The 19,981-nt window shown below is 41.8% G+C and overlaps 1 protein-coding gene across 25 annotated transcripts in view; it reads right to left on the bottom strand.

The window, feature by feature from the left end:
- ZWINT (ZW10 interacting kinetochore protein) overlaps positions 1 to 19,981 on the bottom strand; it is a 56,798-nt gene that overhangs the window by 31,449 nt on the left and 5,368 nt on the right. For 2 of the 25 annotated variants that reach the window (XR_005379504.1, XR_005379506.1), the window contains exons 9-10: positions 10,317 to 10,403; positions 9,146 to 10,210 (exon numbers count right to left, since the gene is read on the bottom strand). The exons of 12 other annotated variants lie outside the window; for them this stretch is intronic. Coding sequence is in view for 4 of the 13 variants with exons in the window: in XM_038576011.1 (XP_038431939.1) it covers positions 19,790 to 19,977 (188 nt within the window). In the remaining 9 variants the exon portion in view is untranslated. Of the gene's footprint in view, positions 1 to 4,570; positions 4,916 to 9,145; positions 10,404 to 10,758; positions 11,074 to 13,173; positions 13,193 to 19,255; positions 19,978 to 19,981 lie in introns of those variants that run through there. 11 more of the 25 variants (XR_005379505.1, XR_005379507.1, XM_038576022.1 and 8 more) reach the window with 7 other exon arrangements.

The following is a 19,981-nucleotide window of genomic DNA, read 5'->3' as shown; positions in this document are numbered from 1 at the left end:
ATCAGGAAACACAATTCAGAAAACAGCACAGTGGCTTTAGCCCTGTTACCAAGCAGGTGCATGAGAGTTGTGAGTACATTCGTTCCCTCTACTCAACCTCCCAGCTTCGCTGAGGCTCTTGGGCCACCATGAAATCCGGAAGGCTGGGGAACCCTCTGCTATGCCCTCCAGCTGAACCACCCTTTATACTCAGTCCCCTAAATCTTTAGTTGTTAAGACGGCGATCTTTTGAGAACCCACAGCTGCACAGGTATTACTTCCCCCGTGGCACTCTCTACTGGACAAGTATCTCCACTGTTGGTAAAGGGAATAGATAGATCCTCGTTATTTTTGCCAGGGTCATTATCTTTCTGTCTAGGGCGAAAAAGTTCCTTATTCTGCAAATTAATTTCTTTTTTATTTATAGATTTTTTTTTTTATTAATTTATGATAGTCACACAGGGAGAGAGAGAGAGAGGCAGAGACACAGGCAGAGGGAGAAGCAGGCTCCATGCACCGGGAGCCCGACATGGGATTCGATCCCGGGTCTCCAGGATCGTGCCCTGGGCCAAAGGCAGGCGCCAAACCACTGCGCCACCCAGGGATCCCTGCAAATTAATTTCTTCATGTGATTCTTATTCCACTCAGGGTTAAATGTCTACAACCATCACCATGAATTGGTCTTATTTCAAATAATATTGCATCGCATCTACAGAACTTTGAGTTGGAGAGACAACTGGTTTCCCTGGCATACAGATGAAGAAGAGTGCAGTTGTGACTAGCTTATGAAGAGACTGACGCTCACATAACGTCAGGGACTCGCCTAAGGTGGGACCGTCAGCTAATGAGAGAGCTTAGACCTGAACAAACAGAGACAGGAAGGCACAAGCGAAGGCATGAAGGACATGGCACGTACACGGGGAAAATGGGATAGTTACTCTAAGACAAGAATGAGGACAGCTGTTAATCAAGATGTAATGTTTCTAACTGCACCGGTTGCTAAGACTCATACTGATTGTAAAGATATTAAACTGTAGAAGTGAGCATGTTAGAATCAGTACCATGATGACGACAAGGACACTCACAGAATGTCACGCCCGAGTGACACACGTACATTACTGAACCCTCACAGCAATTCCTGTCGATTTGCTCTATTAACAAAATCTGTACCAGTAACTCAATACTAACCTACTTGGGAATTGTTTCTTTACTCTTTTTAAAAGAATTCAGATAAGTCTTACCCGTTATTTTGCTATTGGAAAAAAAGAATTGAGCTACTGGCTTGCACATTTTATTTTGCACGAGCATTACCTGGGTTATTTACTAAAACACAGATTCACGGACTTCACTCAAAAGATTTCAGTAAACCTGGGTGGGAACCAGAATATACTTTCTAAGGAGTGTCCTGGGGATCCTGCTGGTCTTCAGACAATGCTAATAGAAGGCTGGCTTAACTGTCCTTTTTTACTTTTTTTTTTTTTTTTTTTTTTCATATTAGTCTCTTGTTAGGGACAGTAATAAAAGTTGTGCTACGGGCAATGGTTTTTGCAGTAGGTATGGTAGCCTGAGTAGAATGGGATGAACACTGATAAAGTTTACAAAGGCAACCGAATTTGAGCCTTTGAAAGGAGAGAAGCAGGACCGTGGAGGAACTTTAACACAGCCAAAAACTCAGCAATGCAGAGAGGAAAGATGCCACTGTAAGTTTGCGTCATTTCTCTGAGCAACCCGAATACTTTCATTTATTCACCATGAATACAATGTATGCAGTATCTTGTAGTAAGTGCAACAGCAACTCTCTGCCTGGTTTCCCACCTAAGATATGCAGAGGGGATTACAGGGTTGAAACCAGGCTCCCCCCCCCCACCCCCTGAATCACTGGTGCTAAGAGCCTGAGAGGGAAAACTTCCACATCAAGCCCTAGGAGACCCAAAACACAAGTCCCTAGGCCACGAGTAAAGGGTAATAGCACACTCTTTATGCCTTCTAGCCTCCTCCCCAGACACCTGCCCGCACCTCTCCACACACGCACATCCACACAACACGTTTGCACTTATTAGGTAACAGCATTAAGCAAATGGCAGATGCAGAATAGTTGGGATAATCTGGTTAGGTCTCCAGAGCTAACAACGTAACACAGCCTTTTTGATTTTCCATAACATCTTAGGCAGCTGCCAAATGGCCTCATATTTACAAATTACTCATAACTAAGTGCATGAGTAAGAGGCTTAATGACAGGAAGTTTCATAGCTTTGGAGTTAGGAAGGGAGGGAGGATGGAAGGAATCAAACACCTAGACTGGCTCCCAGGTAGGCCACGTGTGACATACAAGCTCTTGAAAAACTACTTGAATGTTCATAACCTCATTCTCCGCTTTTTAAAAATACTGGTTTTCACGTTTGTTGTAATCCTCAAATAAGATCAACACAGATACCATCAGACAGCATTCTAAGAAGATCAACCGTTTTGAGCTTTATGACAGCTTACAAATAGCAAATAATATAGCAAGATAACTGGTGTATGTTACTTATTAGCAGATGCCTCTGTTTATATGTTTGACTGTCTGTGACTTTCAAAATTTGTCTTTTTATGTAACCTGAGTGTCTCTTGTATATGTCTTAGATCATTTTAAAATTTCTTCTCAGAATCTCTGCAATTCTTGACCAAATTTGCTAGTTCTTAACTCACATCGGTGAGCTTCACTTTTTGAAACACCTCTGCAAAACTTAGGAATTTTTCACCTATTTTTGAACTGTTTTATTCACATTTTGATGGACTCTTCATCATTTCATTATTCTTCAGTTCTCTTTTCTCTATCATTATTGACATTCATGAGCAGAAAAAAATGGTATAAATTAACAGTATCATATGTAGAAAATGTGAACTAAAGAAATATCTGAAAATAATGGAAGACAGTGGCATTGCACTAATTCTGCACAGAATTAGCAAGTTTCTAATTTCCATCTTATTTTATACGTCCCTTTATTATGTTTTTGTTTAGGCTTCTCTTGGATTTTTTTCCCAGCAGTGAAGAACTGTAGTACCCACAGTACACTGAGTAGCAGAAGCATCATGCTCCTGGTGGTCCCCTCGCCCTCACGCCCCATGGGGCCACCATGGAGGTGTCACCTCTACACCACACCTGAGTGGGTTTGTGTCGCACCTGAGGAACACCGACCATGGAACACCCTCCCCTCTTACCAAAGGCAGTAGGCAAGCCTGCTCTTTCTCCTAGAGGGAGCGACAGCTGCATTCCTCAGGGCCACCTGCTGCACATAAAACACTGGGACACAGACCAAGCAGAGCGGTCAGGGCTTCGTATTCCTGCCACGCCCAGCAACAACGTTCACGAGTGCTCAGGGCCTGTGGCAGTTTGCTGTCCCCAATACCTGACCCTATGCTTTCTTGGCTGAACTGGAATAATCACATGAGTATACCACTCCACCTGCCGTTCTGGTAAATCTGACCAACAGGGACTGGGGCTAACAATATTCGTCTTGTACAGAATATGATCAAGGCTATTCTCAACGGAACGTCAAGCAGCAAGATGAGGCCAACCCATCATAGTATCAGCTTCAACAGTGCTGCCCAGGGCCCCAAACTCAGGCCCTTGTGAATAAGCCTCCAACAGGGCCAGTGGGTCTTATCTCAGACACTGGGGACATAGTTAGGCAGCAGTCAGTGATCAGAGCACATTATGGGTACTGGAGGACGGGTCCTCACTGCTCGCCCCGGCTTCCTGCAAGCCGCCTGCAATGTGCTCCAGGAACATGTGAGTGGCTGTGCGCTGGGGCCTGGGCAACAGGTAAAGTTGCTGAGTTCAGATACGGGGTGACTTTGGAATTGGTCACAATTTACCGTCTGAGTCATCCCCTGAAAGTTGTAATGTCTCCAAAGTCCCAAAACAGGTTAGACAGGTCCTACCAGGTGACTGGTTGCCTGGGTGGGGAGACGGACTCCTGGAGCTTCCTATTCCGAATCCTCTCCTTTTTTTTTTTTTTTTTAATTTTTTTTTAACTTTTATTTATTCATGATAGGCACACAGTGAAGAGAGAGAGGCAGAGACACAGGCAGAGGGAGAAGCAGGCTCCACGCACCGGGAGCCCGATGTGGGATTCGATCCCGGGTCTCCAGGATCGCGCCCTGGGCCAACGGCAGGCGCCAAAGCGCTGCGCCACCCAGGGATCCCCCCCGAATCCTCTCCTTGAAGCCCTTCCTACACAGGCTTGTATGCGACCGGCCTGGTTGAAGGACAGACCCAGAAGGATACGGCCACATTTTTTCCATACTTGGATCATTTCTATTTTGCCTGAATCCCACTTATGCAGGTGTTAGGACCAAGTTTTCTTGACCAAATTTGCTAGTTCTTAACTCACATCGGTGAGCCTCACTTTTTGAAACACCTCTGCAAAACTTAAGAAGTTTTCACCTATTTTTGAACTGTTTTATTCACATTTTGATGGACTCTTCATCATTTCATTATTCTTCAGTTCTCTTTTCTCTATCATTATTGACATTCATGAGCAGAAAAAAATGGTATAAATTAACAGTATCATATGTAGAAAATGTGAACTAAAGAAATATCTGAAAATAATGGAAGACAGTGGCATTGCACATTTTATTAATAAAAGAAGCATCTATAAATAGCAACGCACATTAGACATTTATAAAGTGTAACCATCTTCAGTTATGTATAATTTTATAAGCAAAACGAAAAGTGTATTGCCCAAAAGACGTTTGTGGCTATTATTCATGAACATTACATTTTAACATCTAAAGTAAACTCCGTGTTTATAGAATTCCGTTTGCTTTTAGAAGCCTCCTCAAGTATATTTTGTTGTATTTTCCATGCTATGATTTCTGAAAATAAAGAAGAATCTCCTTTTGTGTACACAAATTTTCTTCATGGCAGTGTAACACAAACAGGCCTCAAGTCCTAAAGTAAACAATAATAATTTTTTAGGCAATAAGCAATATTAAGCAATCTTATTTTCTTTCATATTTGAATGGCCAGTTTCTAGGGAGTTTTCTGGGTGGATCTTGCATATGAATTCCATATAGTTTCTTCCATCTTTATGAACCTAATTTCTTTCTTTCTTTTTTTTTTTTTTTTTAAAGATTTTATTTGAGAGACAGAGTGCACACTCATGCACACATACAAGTGGGAGCGGGGAGCAGTGGGGAGAGGGAGAAGCAGACTCCCCGCTGAGCAGGGAGCCCAACATGGGACTGGATCCCAGGACCTTGAGATCATGACCTGAGCTGAAGGCAGACCCTTAACCAACTGAGCCACCCAGGTGCCCCTAACCTCTTTTATTAAAGAACTTGAACCATATTCTCCTAGGACAAAATCAGAGAGTATTTAGGGTGTATCATACAGTGTTATTCCCCAACAATCCACTCTGCCAACAAAGAGCATTTCCTCCAGAAAAATGTCCAGATATGTGTTCTATTTTACCTTGAGGGCAAAATCCCATACAACCTATAACAGTAAGGCTGGGGTAGGCGCATGTTGATTTAAGAGTCTTAGATCCCAATCTTCAGTATTTTCATAAGGGCTACTTGTTGGCCTAATCCAAAATGCTTTCAGTAGGTGTGCTCTGAGTAGGTGCACACACAAATATTCTTAAGCTCACTCATATAGCTTTAAAATTTAAATTACTACCTACATTCCTATGTTACAGAAACAGAGAATTAGATATAAAAGAGCCTTCAAAAATCATTTAACAGTCATTCTCATTTTACAGATAAGACAACTGAATCACGAAAATACTAGTGTTGTTCATCACCAGGTTTGGAACATGAATCCATGTTTCTCAAAAGCAGGGTCACCACTCTCTGCACTATGACATGTGCCCTTAGTGTAAACTACACACTTTCACCACAGCAAGGTAAGTGATAGCTACTAACCACTGACTTTACTGGTGCAAACACACATATGTAATAGTGCAAAAGTGAGAGACAGCACTTAGCACATTAAGCCAATCCCTTCCTTCCAGAAAATTGAGGAGGAGGAAACACTTCTGCTAGATTGTGTCCCTCCCACAATTCACACGCAGAAACCCTCACCTTCAAGGTGATGGTAACAAGAGCTGGGGTCTTTGAAAGCTGACTGGGTCATGATGGTGGAGACCTCGTGAATGGGATCCGTGCCTTTATAAAGACCACCACGGAGCTCCCACATCCTTCTACCATGTGAGCACATGATGGGAAGGTGCTGGTTTGAATCAGAAAGAGGGCCCTTACCAGACACAGGATCTTCTGACACTTTGGTCTTGGAGTCTCCAGTCTTAAGAACTGTGAGAAATATGTTTCTGTTGTTTACAAGCCACCAGTTTATGGGATTTTTTTTATGGCAACCTGAACTGACTAATTCATGCTATGCAGCTAGCATTACCCTGATATCAAAGCCACACAAAGAAAGACAACAAAACTACAGACAAGTTATTTCTTATAAACATCAATATAAGAATTTTCCACAAAATACCATCAAAACAAAATCCAAGAATGTGTTACAAGAACTATTCACAAAACCAAGTAGGATTTATTCCTGGAATGCAAAAATGGTTTAACATATGAAAATCAAACAATGACATACATCACAGTAACAGAATGAAATAAAAAATCCCATGATTATCTCAATTGGTGCAAAAAAAGCTTCTGACAGAATAAAACAATCCTTCATGATAAAAGCACTGAACAGACCAAGAATAGAAGAAAACCTTCTAAAATAATAAAGGCCATATATAAAAAACACATGGCAACCATTATACTCAAATGTAAGAACCTGAAAGCTTTTCCTCTAAGATCAGGAACAAGGCAAGAGGTCCCCAAGGCATGTTCCACTTTTATTCAACATAGTAACGTGAATCCTGCCAGAGCAATTAGACAAGAAAAAGAAATAAAAGTTATCTAGATAAAAGAGGAAGAAGTAAAATTATCTTTGCTCACAAATGACATACTCTTATATGCAGAAAATCCCAAAGATGTCACACACAAAGTCTACTGGAATTAATAAACAGATTTAGCAACGTTAATAAAAATAAGCCCTTACACATATGGTAGTAAAATATCTGATAATGACACAGAACCATTCAAGGGGGAAAAGCCTCATTTCAACAAATGGTGTTAGAAAACTGGATACCCACATGTAAAAAAGAATGAAGTCAGATTCTTGGCCTGTATCACATACAAGATGACTCAAAATGGATCAAAGGCTTTATATTAAGAACTAAAACAATGAAACCTTTAGAAAAATACATAGGAGAAAAGCTTAACTACATTTGCTTTGGCAATGATTTCTTGGATAGGACACCCAAAGCAAGGCAACAAAAGAAAAGAAAAATAGGTAAGTTGGATTTCACCACAATTAAAAATATTTGTGCAACAAGGACATAGTCAATAAAAAGGTAATCCACAGAATGGGAGAAAATGGTTGCATATCATATATCTAATAATGGGGATTAACAGAATTCAGCCAAAAAAACAAAACACCTGGGATCCCTGGGTGGCGCAGCGGTTTGGCGCCTGCCTTTGGCTCAGGGCACGATCCTGGGGACCCGGGATCGAGTCCCACGTCGGGCTCCCAGTGCATGGAGCCTGCTTCTCCCTCTGCCTGTGTCTCTGCCTCTCTCTCTCTCTCTATCATAAATAAATAAAAATTAAAAAAAAAAAAAAACAAAACACCTGATTAATAGTCAAAAGACTGAACAGACATTTCTCTAAAGAAATGACCATCTAGTGTATGAAAAGATGCTCAAGACGGGCAACTGATAATTGATAGGGAAATGCACTCAAAACCACAATGAGATACCACTTCATATCCATTAGGGTGGCTATTATCAAGAACAAAAAAACTAGAAAAGTAAGTTTTGGTGAGGATGTGGTACAGCTGGAATCTCTGGGCACGGCTGGTGGGAATAAAAAATGGTGCAGCCACTGTAGAAAACAGTATGGGGGTTTCTCTGAAAATGAAACATAGGATTACCATATTCTCCATAAATTCCACTTTTGGAATTTCAAAATAAGTGGAGACAGGGACTCCTAAGGATATCTTTATCCACATATTCACAGAAATGCTGCTCACAAGAGTCAAAAGGTAAAGCAACCAAAGCACCCACTGGTGGATGAAAAAAAGAGGCAAAAAGTGGACTATTCATACAGAATGGTCTTCAGCCCTAAGGAAAAACAAGTTTGACATTCAAAAAACTGTGCTCAACGTCAGCCAGTCACGCAGGAACAATTATGGTAGGATTCCATCTACATGAGGTACGTATCAAATTCATAGAGACAGAAATTAAGAGTGGTGGTCGTCAGGGGCTGGAGGGAAGGAGGAATGGTGGGGCAGTGGTTAACGGGCAAGGAGGCACAGCCTGAGAGCACGGAGAAGTTCTGGAGGTGGATGGCGCTGACAGATGTACAGCAGCGTCAATGTACTTCATGCCCCTGGACTTTTAGTTAAAATGGTAAATTCTGCTATGCATGTTTTTCCACCATGAAAACAACTACATCGATATATCACAAAATGTTAACACTGTAGTGTGAACAAGCTTCCCTCATTCACTGGGAGATTTCCTTGAAGGCTCCATCTGCCCCAGTCCATCTGTATATCCTCACATAGTGCCTGGCTTGAACGGAGTCCATGTCCCTGAGACACAAGGTTCAAAAGTCATGAAAAGAACAGGCAAAGGAAACAACTCTTGGATACCGTCCATGAAAGAGGCACCATATTTTGTAGTAATAAGATACAAATAAATAAATTTGATAAAGTGTTAGCACTACATTCCATAAAATATGGTGAGTGCAGAAGCACAGAGGAGTGGATCCTGGGTCTCTGCTGGGAAACGCCAGAGATAGCTCTGAAGAGTACACACTTTTCCAAAGGTTTGTAGAAATACTACAAATGTATTTCATATTTTACTATTAAAAATTATAAAGTTGCAAGTTTTACTACCTACAAAACAACTTCTAGCTGATGATAAAAATCTACTGCATAAAGTCATAAAAACAGCCGACGGAAATACGAGGGGAGACAGTACCAATTAGGGACAGATGTGATCAAAACATCTTAAGTTTTCTTACGTTTGCACAGCTAACAGGTTGCTATGGCAACTTAGTTACCTTGAGATACTCAGACATTAAACAACTATAATGTAGAAAATCCACATTTTCACTTTTATTAATTACACTTTTATTTTTTTATTAATTACATTTTAACAAAAAGATGAGTTACTGCAGATTATTATTTTTTAAAAGACAATATTAGAAGATGTTGTTCACAGACCAATGAGTTCAGGAAAATAAACGAGGAAAAGGGCCACCCCCAAACTCTCATCACCCTGCAGAGCTCTAAGCCTGTGTGTGCATGTCTGCCTGGGGACGGGGTGAGAGGGGACCCGGGAATGTAAAACTTAAAACGTGACATGTGACACGTAGCTTCTGAAAATTAGAAAGCAAGAAAGAGGAAATCGTTGCAGCTTTTTTTTTTTTTTTTAAGATTTTTATTTATTTGTTTATGAGAGACCCACAGAGAGGCAGAGACACAGGCAGAGAGAGAAGCAGGCTCTGTGCAGGGAGCCCGATGTGGGACTCGATCCCCAAACCAGGGATTACGCCCTGAGCCACCCAGGGGTCCCTCATCTAAGCTTTTTAAAAAACATCCCACTGACGCATGAAGTCTTCAAGAGCACCTGAATCCAGAACAGCAGCCGTGATTTACGATGCTGCAGGTACCGCAGAGACCACCCCGGAGCACCATGGTGACAGCCGTCCCCGTCTGTCCTAGACTCTGTGCTAGCATCAGGGAGAAGGCAGCTTGGGTGATGGGAGGGCACCAGACCTCGCAGGGGCGCATGGGACCATCTCAGCACAGAGCACACGGCCACCGAGCCAACAAGGACACTCTGAGGCCAGAAGCATGAAGTGTTTTGGGGTCGAGTGCCGTCCGGCAGCCTCCCCGCTTACAGGCTGACGCCCCTGCCTGGTGCCTGGTGTCCGGAGCAGCCAGAGCAGTAGCTCTGGGATGATTCGCTGCTCACGTCCCAACCCCTGCTAGGGGGGATCCGTAAACTTCCTCCTCCTTCCCAAGGGTAGGAAAGATGATTGGAGCTGCTCAGAGTTCCTAAAACTCAGGGTGATTGTAGGACTTCCTACGGTTTCTGCCGTGAACAGTTCAGGGATGGAGGCTTCTAGTGAGGCAGGTCGTGAGGTTTCAGCACCACCGGGAGAGGGGCTGCGGGAAGAGCGAGGCCAGCTGTGTGTGCCCTTTAGTGTGAGACGGACCACCTTGGGAAACTGCCGCCCGTCTTCAACCAACACTCCATCTGCTGCCTACAAACCTGTTCCTGGGCACGAGGACCCTCGGAGGAGTGGCCTTCCCAGTCTGGCAGACGTTTCATTATTCACCGGCAGGTAAAGGGGCCTTCCTGGGGAAAGCAGAGGTGTCAGCTGTCTGCCTCAGTGGCTCCGGGAACACAGAACACTGGTCCTCACAGGGGGGCCCCAGGCCCCTGCACACACGTCTGCACCTTCCCCACCATCCTCAGCATCCGCCCTGTGTAGCCAGCAGAGGAAGAGAGCAGGTGCTCATGTCACGTCTTCACAAGCCAGGCTTGGAGGTCTCGTCCGTCCCCTGTGTCCCCACCGTAGCTCAAGTCCAGACATAGGGCCTCACCAGATGAAACAGGCCAGTAGGAATTTAGCTTAGCTGTGGGCTTGGGGCGCGATCTATAAATTTATATTTATATTTATAAAGGTAGGCAGTTTATTTCCTCACGGAGAAACATTTTCATTTCCTGAATTTATTTTCTGGGGGAAGAGAGTGAGGAGGTGTACGGAGCCCACACACTTCCGTCTGCTCCCAGATGCATGTGCACGTGTGTGCGCCAGGCCACCCCGGGGGTCTCGAACCCTCACCCCCACAGCACACGTCCGCTTCCGCGCCCTCCCACTCCGCCCTCAGCCACAGGCCGCGTGTCTTCTCCCCTTCAGGCTCCTGCCGCAGCCCAGAGCTCCCATCCTCACGTCATGTCCGCCTCGCCCGGGTCACGAGTCCTTTCACAGGCGCCCACTGTGTCTCAGGGATGACCTGGCAAGCTGATAATACAATGAACGCTAAAGTCTTAGCAGAAACCAGGGAGGGTTTCCCACAAAACAGTCCCTAAATCCAGCGCATCATAATCCCTGGAGGTGTTTGTTACGTTTGCAAAATCTAAACCATGACCTGGGAAGTAGGATCTTTCGAGGCAACTAAAATCAACATTTAGAAACAGCTCCAGGTGACTCTACTGCATGTGAAATCTTAACAACCAAAGGGTTCGCTCTACGTCTTCCCAGGTAACATATCGGATCATCGCAGCCAGGGACTGTGTGCGCATCAACCATGGTGCATAATGGCCCGAGTATCACTGGGATTGAGTCTACAAAAGGTAACAATCCTATTTAACCAGTTAATGCCTAAGAGCATTAAATGTTCATCTCTTTAAAATTTGTGAACTGACAAAAATCTGCTATTTTCACGGAGATAACTGGAAGGTGACAAAATCAATACGAAGTTTTGACATCTACTTGCTTTTGTCTCTAACCTTCGAATTTTGAGGACGTCACTCGGCACTGGTTGGCCAACCAAGGCCTCTAACATCTATCTCCCAGTCACACACACACCCCCCACAGCCTTCCTGTGGCCATGTGGCGCCTCTGGGGTTCCTCCGCACGGTCCTGTATTACTCTACTCATCCCACACATGGAATTTTGCTTAGTTTACCTTACTCTAAAATTCCCCGGCAAAACATACATTTTACAAAGGCTTCTTTCTCACCCCACTATTTCTAAACATTCCCTGGATTTATTCCAGAAAATTAGCTCCCCACTTCACATACTTCATACATAACACACACTCGTTATGTTATGTTGATTTCAACATATTTTAGCAGGCAGAGCAAAAATATTTTCCTTATGTGCCAAGGTCTATCAATCAGGAGTGGCTGCATGGGGTCCTGGGGCAGGGCAGGGGAGTGGTTGTCCATATTTATGGCCATTATGGAAGAGCCAGGATTGAGTAGACGTTTGTTCTGTGACTGGGGCTGGGAACGGCCGGCAGTGGGAACTCTTACATGGAACAATTTACACCTGCAAGCGTCACGGATCATTAGAATCAGCCCCACCATAATTCTGCAGCAACCTTTCATTCAAATTCACACCATAAAACCCACTGTCACAGATTGCCAATGATGTCTGTGGTCAAAGGATACTTGAATTGTTATGATTAAACTAGAAGAGTCTAATTTGAGCTCTCAGACCTTCATCCTCTTAGTCCGTGAACTTCACATAGATTTTTGAAAGAACACTTCGGGAAGGCAAATGCAGAGTTCCAGGCGCCTGTGCTTGCCTTCTCAGAGCTGCTCACATGCCAGGCTGACTGAAGTCAGCACAGGCTACATAAACAGAGATTTAGCAAGTTCAGGCTTCTCTGTTTTCCCAGGTATTGGCCGTTCAGCCACAATCACCACTACAGAAGCAGACAACCATGGCTGACGAGGTCTGAGCAGTAATAGTTCAGGTTCTTTTTTGTTTTCCTTAAAGATTTATTTATTCATGAGAGACACACACACACACACACAGAGGAGGCAGAGACATGGGCAGGCTCCTCACAGGGAGCCTGATGCAAGACTCAATCCCCAGACCAGGGATCACACCCTGAGCCAAACGTAGGTGCTCAACTGCTGAGCCACCCAGGCGTCCAAATAGTTCAGGTTCTTATTCAAAAGCATAAGAAGAGTAAAACCAATGAGACAGTTGGTCCAAGGAAGATGTTAACGTTAAACGTCAATACAAAATGCCGGGATCCCTGGGTGGCGCAGTGGTTTGGCGCCTGCCTTTGGGCCAGGGCATGATCCTGGAGACCCGGGATCAAATCCCACATCAGGCTCCCGGTGCATGGAGCCTGCTTCTCCCTCTGCCTGTGTCTCTGCCTCTCTCTCTCTCTCTGTGACTATCATAAATAAATAAAATAAAAAAATAAAATAAAAAAAAAAAAAAAAAAAAAAACAAGCTGTCTATAGTATTAAAAAAAAAAAAATACAAAATGCCTTAAGGGGCTACAGAAATTGCTAATCATGGGCCTGAGGATTTAAAATATAAAACCTTTTGGAAATCTCTGGAGATATGATACAAGGATGGAGATTCCTCATCCACACTTCTGTGAAGACAGTGAGGCCTGGAGGAAGACATTAGATTTTTAATTTTTCTACATTTTGTATTACACATATTTTCATATACTTAACCATCTAAGAAATATTAGATAGGCCTCAACTGACACTAAACAAAGTAAGTAAACTGCTCTTGCTTCAGAACTTTAACACTGTCCAACCAAAACATCCAAGAAGCAAACATCTCTCGAGTGAACTCTGCCCCTAATACAAACTTTAAAGTGAGCTAGTATGTCCAGTCAATTTTTTACAAATAAACTGGATACTCAGATAAAAAGCAGCAGACTATGGATGGCAATCACTACTACAATAAAGTGAGAAAGGTTTCCCATAGCTGCCAGGTGTCTTCATGATTAGAATAAACGACTCCTTAGAAAACAACAGTAAAATTAAATTATAAAGAGAGAATAATACCTGCCTTCATAGCTTAGAATATATGTAAGATATCTAGCTAGAAGAAACAACACAACATTAAACAGCTTTAAACTTAGGTTTCCAAACAAAAATTAAATATTGTAAAAGATGTCTGATAGAAAACACAGTTTGTGAAGAGTATTTAACAAAGATATCTCACCCTAGCGACTGAGAACTAAGTTCTAGAGATACACACGCTGCACGGCAAAGGCCCACACCATGCCCCTCGTTGGCAGAGTGACACTGGAGGCAGCTGCAGAGGCCGTAGCAGGACGGACCCCTCGCCCCCCAGTAGCACTTGGGTTTATGAGGAGGGACCTGTGACTGAGGGGACAAGAGGAAGGGGAAGGAGTCAACAGAGAATACCAACATGCAGTGAAGGAACGGGTTTCCTGCCATCTGCTTCAGAGTTTCAGCAGGAGGACCACCCATGGACCTCTGGATACGTCCCACGTGAGGATGCAATGCCAGGCCCAGGGCACCCCAAAGCCCCAGATGCCAAGCCCACAACTCCCCCCACTCTGCCACCAGCCAAATGCATCCACAAGAACCAACTATTACAGGAAAAACCACCAATGAGCTACAGCGCCACCTTCCACAATGAAAAAGAAAGGTTTCTAATGGCCACCCTGTTAAATCAGAAGATCCAAAGTACACATAAAACCTTAATTAAGGAAGGTGATTGCTACTTCAAACGCTGAAGCAGAAGTCCATGTCTTCAAACACCATGAACAATCAAGGAAATAGGATAGCACACAAATAATTATCTGGCAGCCAAACCCAAAGGCACAGAATACTACAATCTAACTGATAAAAGAATTTGAAGTAGTTGATGTGAAGATATTCAACAAGCTACAAGAAAGCTCAAGACGGTAATTCAGTGAACTCGGGAACAAGATTAATGAACAGAGTAGTTATCAAAGAGATTATTAAAGTTATAAAGAAGAGCCAAACAAATTCTAGAACTGAATAATTCAATAAATGAGATAGGGAATGAAGCATAAATAACTGGCAGACGAGATGGAAAAGAGAGTAAGTGACCTGGAGGATAGAGATGTAGAAATAATTCAGTTCAATGAGGAGAGAAAACTAAGATTTTAAATAGTGAAGAAACCCTGCAAAAGCTGTAAATTTCAATCAAAAACGCCAAAAAGGCAAATACAAGAGTAACTGGTGTACTAGAAGTAGCAAAGGGGAGAACGGAGGTAGAAATAATAGCTGGAAACTTCCCAAACCTGGGAAGAAATTGGTATGAGGCCACAAAATGACAATACCCTATTATCTCAATGCAAAAAGATCTTATTATAATGAAACTGTTGAAAATCAATGCTAAAGAACCTTAAAGGCAGCCAGGGAAAGGAAAGTAATCCAGCAAAGGAACCCTATTGGCAGATTTCTCAGCAGAAACTCCACAAGCCTGGACAGAGTAGAATACCATATTCAAAGTGCTGAAAAATAAAAATTGCCAGGCAAATGTACTTTACCTGGCAAAACTACCCTTCAGATATGAAAGAGAAATAAAGGCTTTTCCAGATAAACAAAAGCTAAAGCAAAGTCCCCACAAGACTTGACTTGAAAGAAATGCTAAAAGGAGTTCTTCGAGCTGAAATGAAAAGATGCTAATCAGTGACGCAAAAACCTATGAAAGGACACCACACCCTGCTACAGAATCGGAAAACCCTAGCCCTGCATTATAACAGCACTGTTGCTACTATACTTTGTCAACAAATTCACATTATAAAATCAGTAAACTGACATTTAAAAAAAAGGGGAGGAATAAAAGGGTGGAGCCTTTATAAAGGAATGAAGATAAGCTGCTTTCAGCATAAAATGATGTTTTATCTATGACATGTTTTACATAAACCTCATGGCAGTCACAAAGCAAAAATTTAGACTAGATTCACAAAACAGTAAAAAAGGAGGGGCAAGGGGCACTGAGCTAATAATCACCATGGAAAACCACCAGAAAGCAAACAGTAAGTTGGCCATTGCAAGTCCTTCCCTATCAATAATCGCTCCAAAATGAGTGGACTGAGTTATCCAATCAAAGGCACAGAGTGACTCAATGGATAAAAAAACAAGACCCAAACATACGTTGGGTCATTTCAGCTCTCAACACACACACAGGCTCAAAGTGAAGAGATGAAAGAAGATCCTCCATGCAAGTGGAAATCTAAAAAAAGCAAGAGTAGCCATATATAATCAGAGAAAATAGACATCAAGCCAGAAACAGTAACAAGGGACAAAGAAGGCTGTCATATAATGATAAAGGGCTCAATAAATCAAGAAGATAAAATCATAAACATTTATGCACTCACCATTGGGACAACTAAACACAGTAAGCAAATACGAACAGGTGTGAAGGGAGAAACAGACACCACCTCAAAAATACTAGTTAACTTCAACGCTCCAAGGTCAGCAATGGAGAGATGATCTAGACAGAAAATCAACAAAGAAACACTGGTATTGAACCACGTCTTAGACCAAATGGCTAACGGACATACATACAACATCCCATCCCCAGCAGCAGCATACACATTCTTCTCAAGTGCACGTGGAACATCCTCTAGGGAACATCGTATGACAGGATGCAAAACAAATCCTAGCAAATTTAAGGAGACTGAAATCATATCAAGGATCTTTTCTGGCCACAATGGTATAAATGAGGACTCAGTAGAGAAAAGCTGAAGGGTGCCTGGCTGGCTCAGTTGGTGGAGAGTGCAACTCTTGATGTGGGTGATGTGGGTGATGTGGGTGATGTGGGTTTAAGCCCTCTGTTGAGTGTGGAGGCTACTTTAGAAAAATAAAATAAGAGAAAAAGTGAAAATTCTTCAAATATGTGGGAACTAAACAACACTCTTCTGAACAACCTCTGGATCAAAGGAAAAATCAAAAGGGAAATAAAAAATTATCCGGAAACAAAAGAAAATGGAAATATATCAAATCCTATGGGATGCTGCAAAAGCAATTCTGGGAAGAAAGTTTATAGTGATAAATGCAAACATTAAGAAATTAGAATGATCTCAAATAAAAAAACTAATTTTACATGAAGGAACTAGAAAAAGAAGAACAAATTAAGTTCAAAGTTAGCAAAAAGAAGATAATAATAATGATCACAGGAGAAATAAATGGAATAGAGACCAAAAAAACAATGGAAAGGATCAATGAAATTACAAGCTGGCTTTTCAAAAAGATAAACAAAATTGACAAATCTTTTGCTAGACTAAAAAGACAGAAGATTCAAATAAATAAAATTAGAAATCAATTCATACAGAAATATGTAGGATCTTAACACACTATGATAAACAAACATATGCCAGCAAGTAAAACCTATAAGAAATGGATGAATCTCTAGTAACACAATATACACAAAGACTGAATAAGGAAAAGAGAAAATCTGAACGGACCAATAACTACTAAAGTAATTCAATCAGTAATCAAATACCTAACACAGAAAACTCTAGGAGCAGATGGCTTCACCAGTAAATTCTAACAAACATTGAAAGAAGAATTAATGCCAAGTATTCTCAAACTATTCCAAAAACAAAAATCAGCAAATGGGAGTATATAAAGCTTAAGAAGCTTCTGCACAGCAAAACAAAGAAACAAAAACAAGTAACAAAATGAAAAGGCAACCTACAGAAGGGGAGAACATTTTTGCAAACCACATATATCTAACAGGGGTTAATATCCAAAAAATAAGCAATTCTGACAACTCAGTAACAAAAAAACAAACAGTATGATTAAAAACAATATACGGCTACTCAGTAACAAAAAAACAAACAGTATGATTAAAAACAATATACGGCTACAGTAACTAAACAGACACTTCTCAAAAGACATCCATTGCAGACAGGTACATAAACAAATGCTCAACATCACTTATCAGGGAAATGCAAATCAAGGGGCAGCCCCCGTGGCTCAGCGGTTTAGCACTGTCTTCTGCCCGGAGCCTGATCCTGGAGCCCCAGGATCGAGTCCCATGTCAGGCTCCCTGCATGGAGCCTGCTTCTCCCTCTGCCTGGGTCTCTGCCTCTCTCTCTCTGTGTCTCTCATGAACAAATAAATAAAATCTTAAAAAAAAAAAAAAAAAAAAAGACCACCCTGAGGTATCACCTCATACCTGTTAGATGGGCTCGTATCAAGAAGACACAACACGTATGGATGTGGAGAAAAGGGGACTCTTTCTAACCGTTGGTGGGAATGTGTATTGGTTCAGCCAATATATAGAATAATACAGACGTTCCTCAACAATTAAAAACATATCTTCCACATGACCTGGCAACTCTGTTTCTATGTATACACCCAAAGGAAATGAAAACAAAAAAAAAAAAAAAAAGGAAATGAAAACAATTTTTGAAAGACATATCTGAACTCCCATGTTTACTGCAGCATTATTCATAATAGAGGGGATGCGGAAACAACCTAGATGTTCATCCTTGGATGAACTGATGCGATGCATTTATGTTATATTTAATATTATCCATGTATATGGTATCTATTCACGTATATACACATATTATACGTTATCCAGCCACATGAGGGAAATCTTGCCATTTGAGACAACATGGATAGACCTTGAGTAATTATACTGTGAGGTAGGTCACAGAAAGGCAAGTAATGGATGAGATACTTGCATGTGGAATCTAAAAAAGCCAGACTCCTGAAAACAGAATTCGTGATTACCCAATGATGAGGGGGTGAGAAATAGGACTGACACTGCATAAGGGACACACTTGCACTGAGAAGTAAATAGGGCCTAAAGATCTAATGTACAGCGTAATGAACAGAGACGGTCTTGTAAGATCCTCCTCAAACTTGCTGAGACTAGAATTATCCCAACCACTAGAAGAAATGATAAATAGTGTGACAGAGGTGCTCACTATGGACCTCTACACCACAATGGCAATCACTGTATAAGACATATACTATCAAATTAAGATGTTTTACATACTAAATTTACTCAATGTTACATGTCAAAAATATTTTTTATTAAAAAATGGAAGAGTAACTGACATATAGGTGCTTAGAAAAGTTTAAGTCCATCATCAACAAATACTAATAGAAAAAAATTATCGAGTCAGTAGAATTCTGAATATACATGTAATTATCAACTTTTTCTCAGAATATAAAGGAACACATCTTGCATGAATATGACTGGGTATGTGCACACACATGCACACACACACACACACAATTTCAGAAGAACAAACAAGTCAAGATATTTGCCAGAAATTGCAAACCCTGTAAGGAGATTCTCACTACCATCTGCCAGACTGTCCCCCGTACAGCTCGGCAACGTGACTGCTCGACGGCAGGTGCTGTGACTCACACCAGTAACACCGTGGATAGTATCCAAGAGCAAACAAAACTAATTTCATTACTTAGATAGAAAACAAAACTGTTTCCTGAGGCACATGGAACCCCACAGCTTTAGCTGTTCTCCTAGACAAGAGGTATACGACTTTTAATAATGATTATCAGAATTACTGAATCCCTACCAGCCCTTCCTTGTTATAAACGTCACATTTGTTTCACTACCCACTTCTGCAGACCGCCGCCACCACCGCTCCAACAGTTAGAATTAATTAACGAATTAGTTTCTGAAAATTCCTGAGATGGGGTAGAGATGTGTGGAAGGAGTAAAACAGAAAATCTCATGATAGCAACCAAACTTTTAATCAAATACGATTTCCCTTATTCTTCTTCAAAAGAATAGGAACAGCAAGCCCAACAAACTGCAAGCAGAATGAATGAATAAACAAATGAATGCCCATAGGAGAGCCCTGACGTATAAAGATCAAGTGGGCAAAACAAACCAAAGTAAACGAGTGAATGTGCACAAAACACCGTACAGAACAGGAAGTCCGGCTGCGAGAACAGAATAAGCTAGAAGGAATACACTGCACAGAAATACCTCATTAGTTCAGGGTATCGTCAATGGTCAAGTCATCTAAGCTTCCGTACTTGTTTAGGGAGATGGAGACCCCTTACACTTAACTCTAGACTTTACTGACTACCAAAGCTAAGCGGGAATAATCATCAGTGAGGCACTTCAGAAGAAAAACGATAAAAGGAATGAACAAAATGATAAAAAAATAAAACCAAAGGCAAAAAAGGAATTTATAAAACACAAGAGAGAAAGTAAAAATGGACACAAATACGAAATCTTAGGGACAAAAATTATGAAACTAGATGTTTAAATATAGACTAAAAGTGACAAACATAGGATAAAGAAAGGTTGAAACTGAAAACGTTGTAGGAGCCGTGCAAGCAAAGGATGAATGGGGAGCTGCCAGGCGGTGCTGGTGTCCATCAGACCTGGAGCCGGGGCCCAGCCGGGGATGAAGGTGGCCCCCACGGAACAGCCACATCCAGCCTGG

This window comes from Canis lupus, chromosome 26, assembly GCF_011100685.1.
Source record: "Canis lupus familiaris isolate Mischka breed German Shepherd chromosome 26, alternate assembly UU_Cfam_GSD_1.0, whole genome shotgun sequence".
NCBI lineage: Eukaryota > Metazoa > Chordata > Mammalia > Carnivora > Canidae > Canis > Canis lupus.
This window is presented reverse-complemented; position numbering and strand designations above follow the sequence as displayed.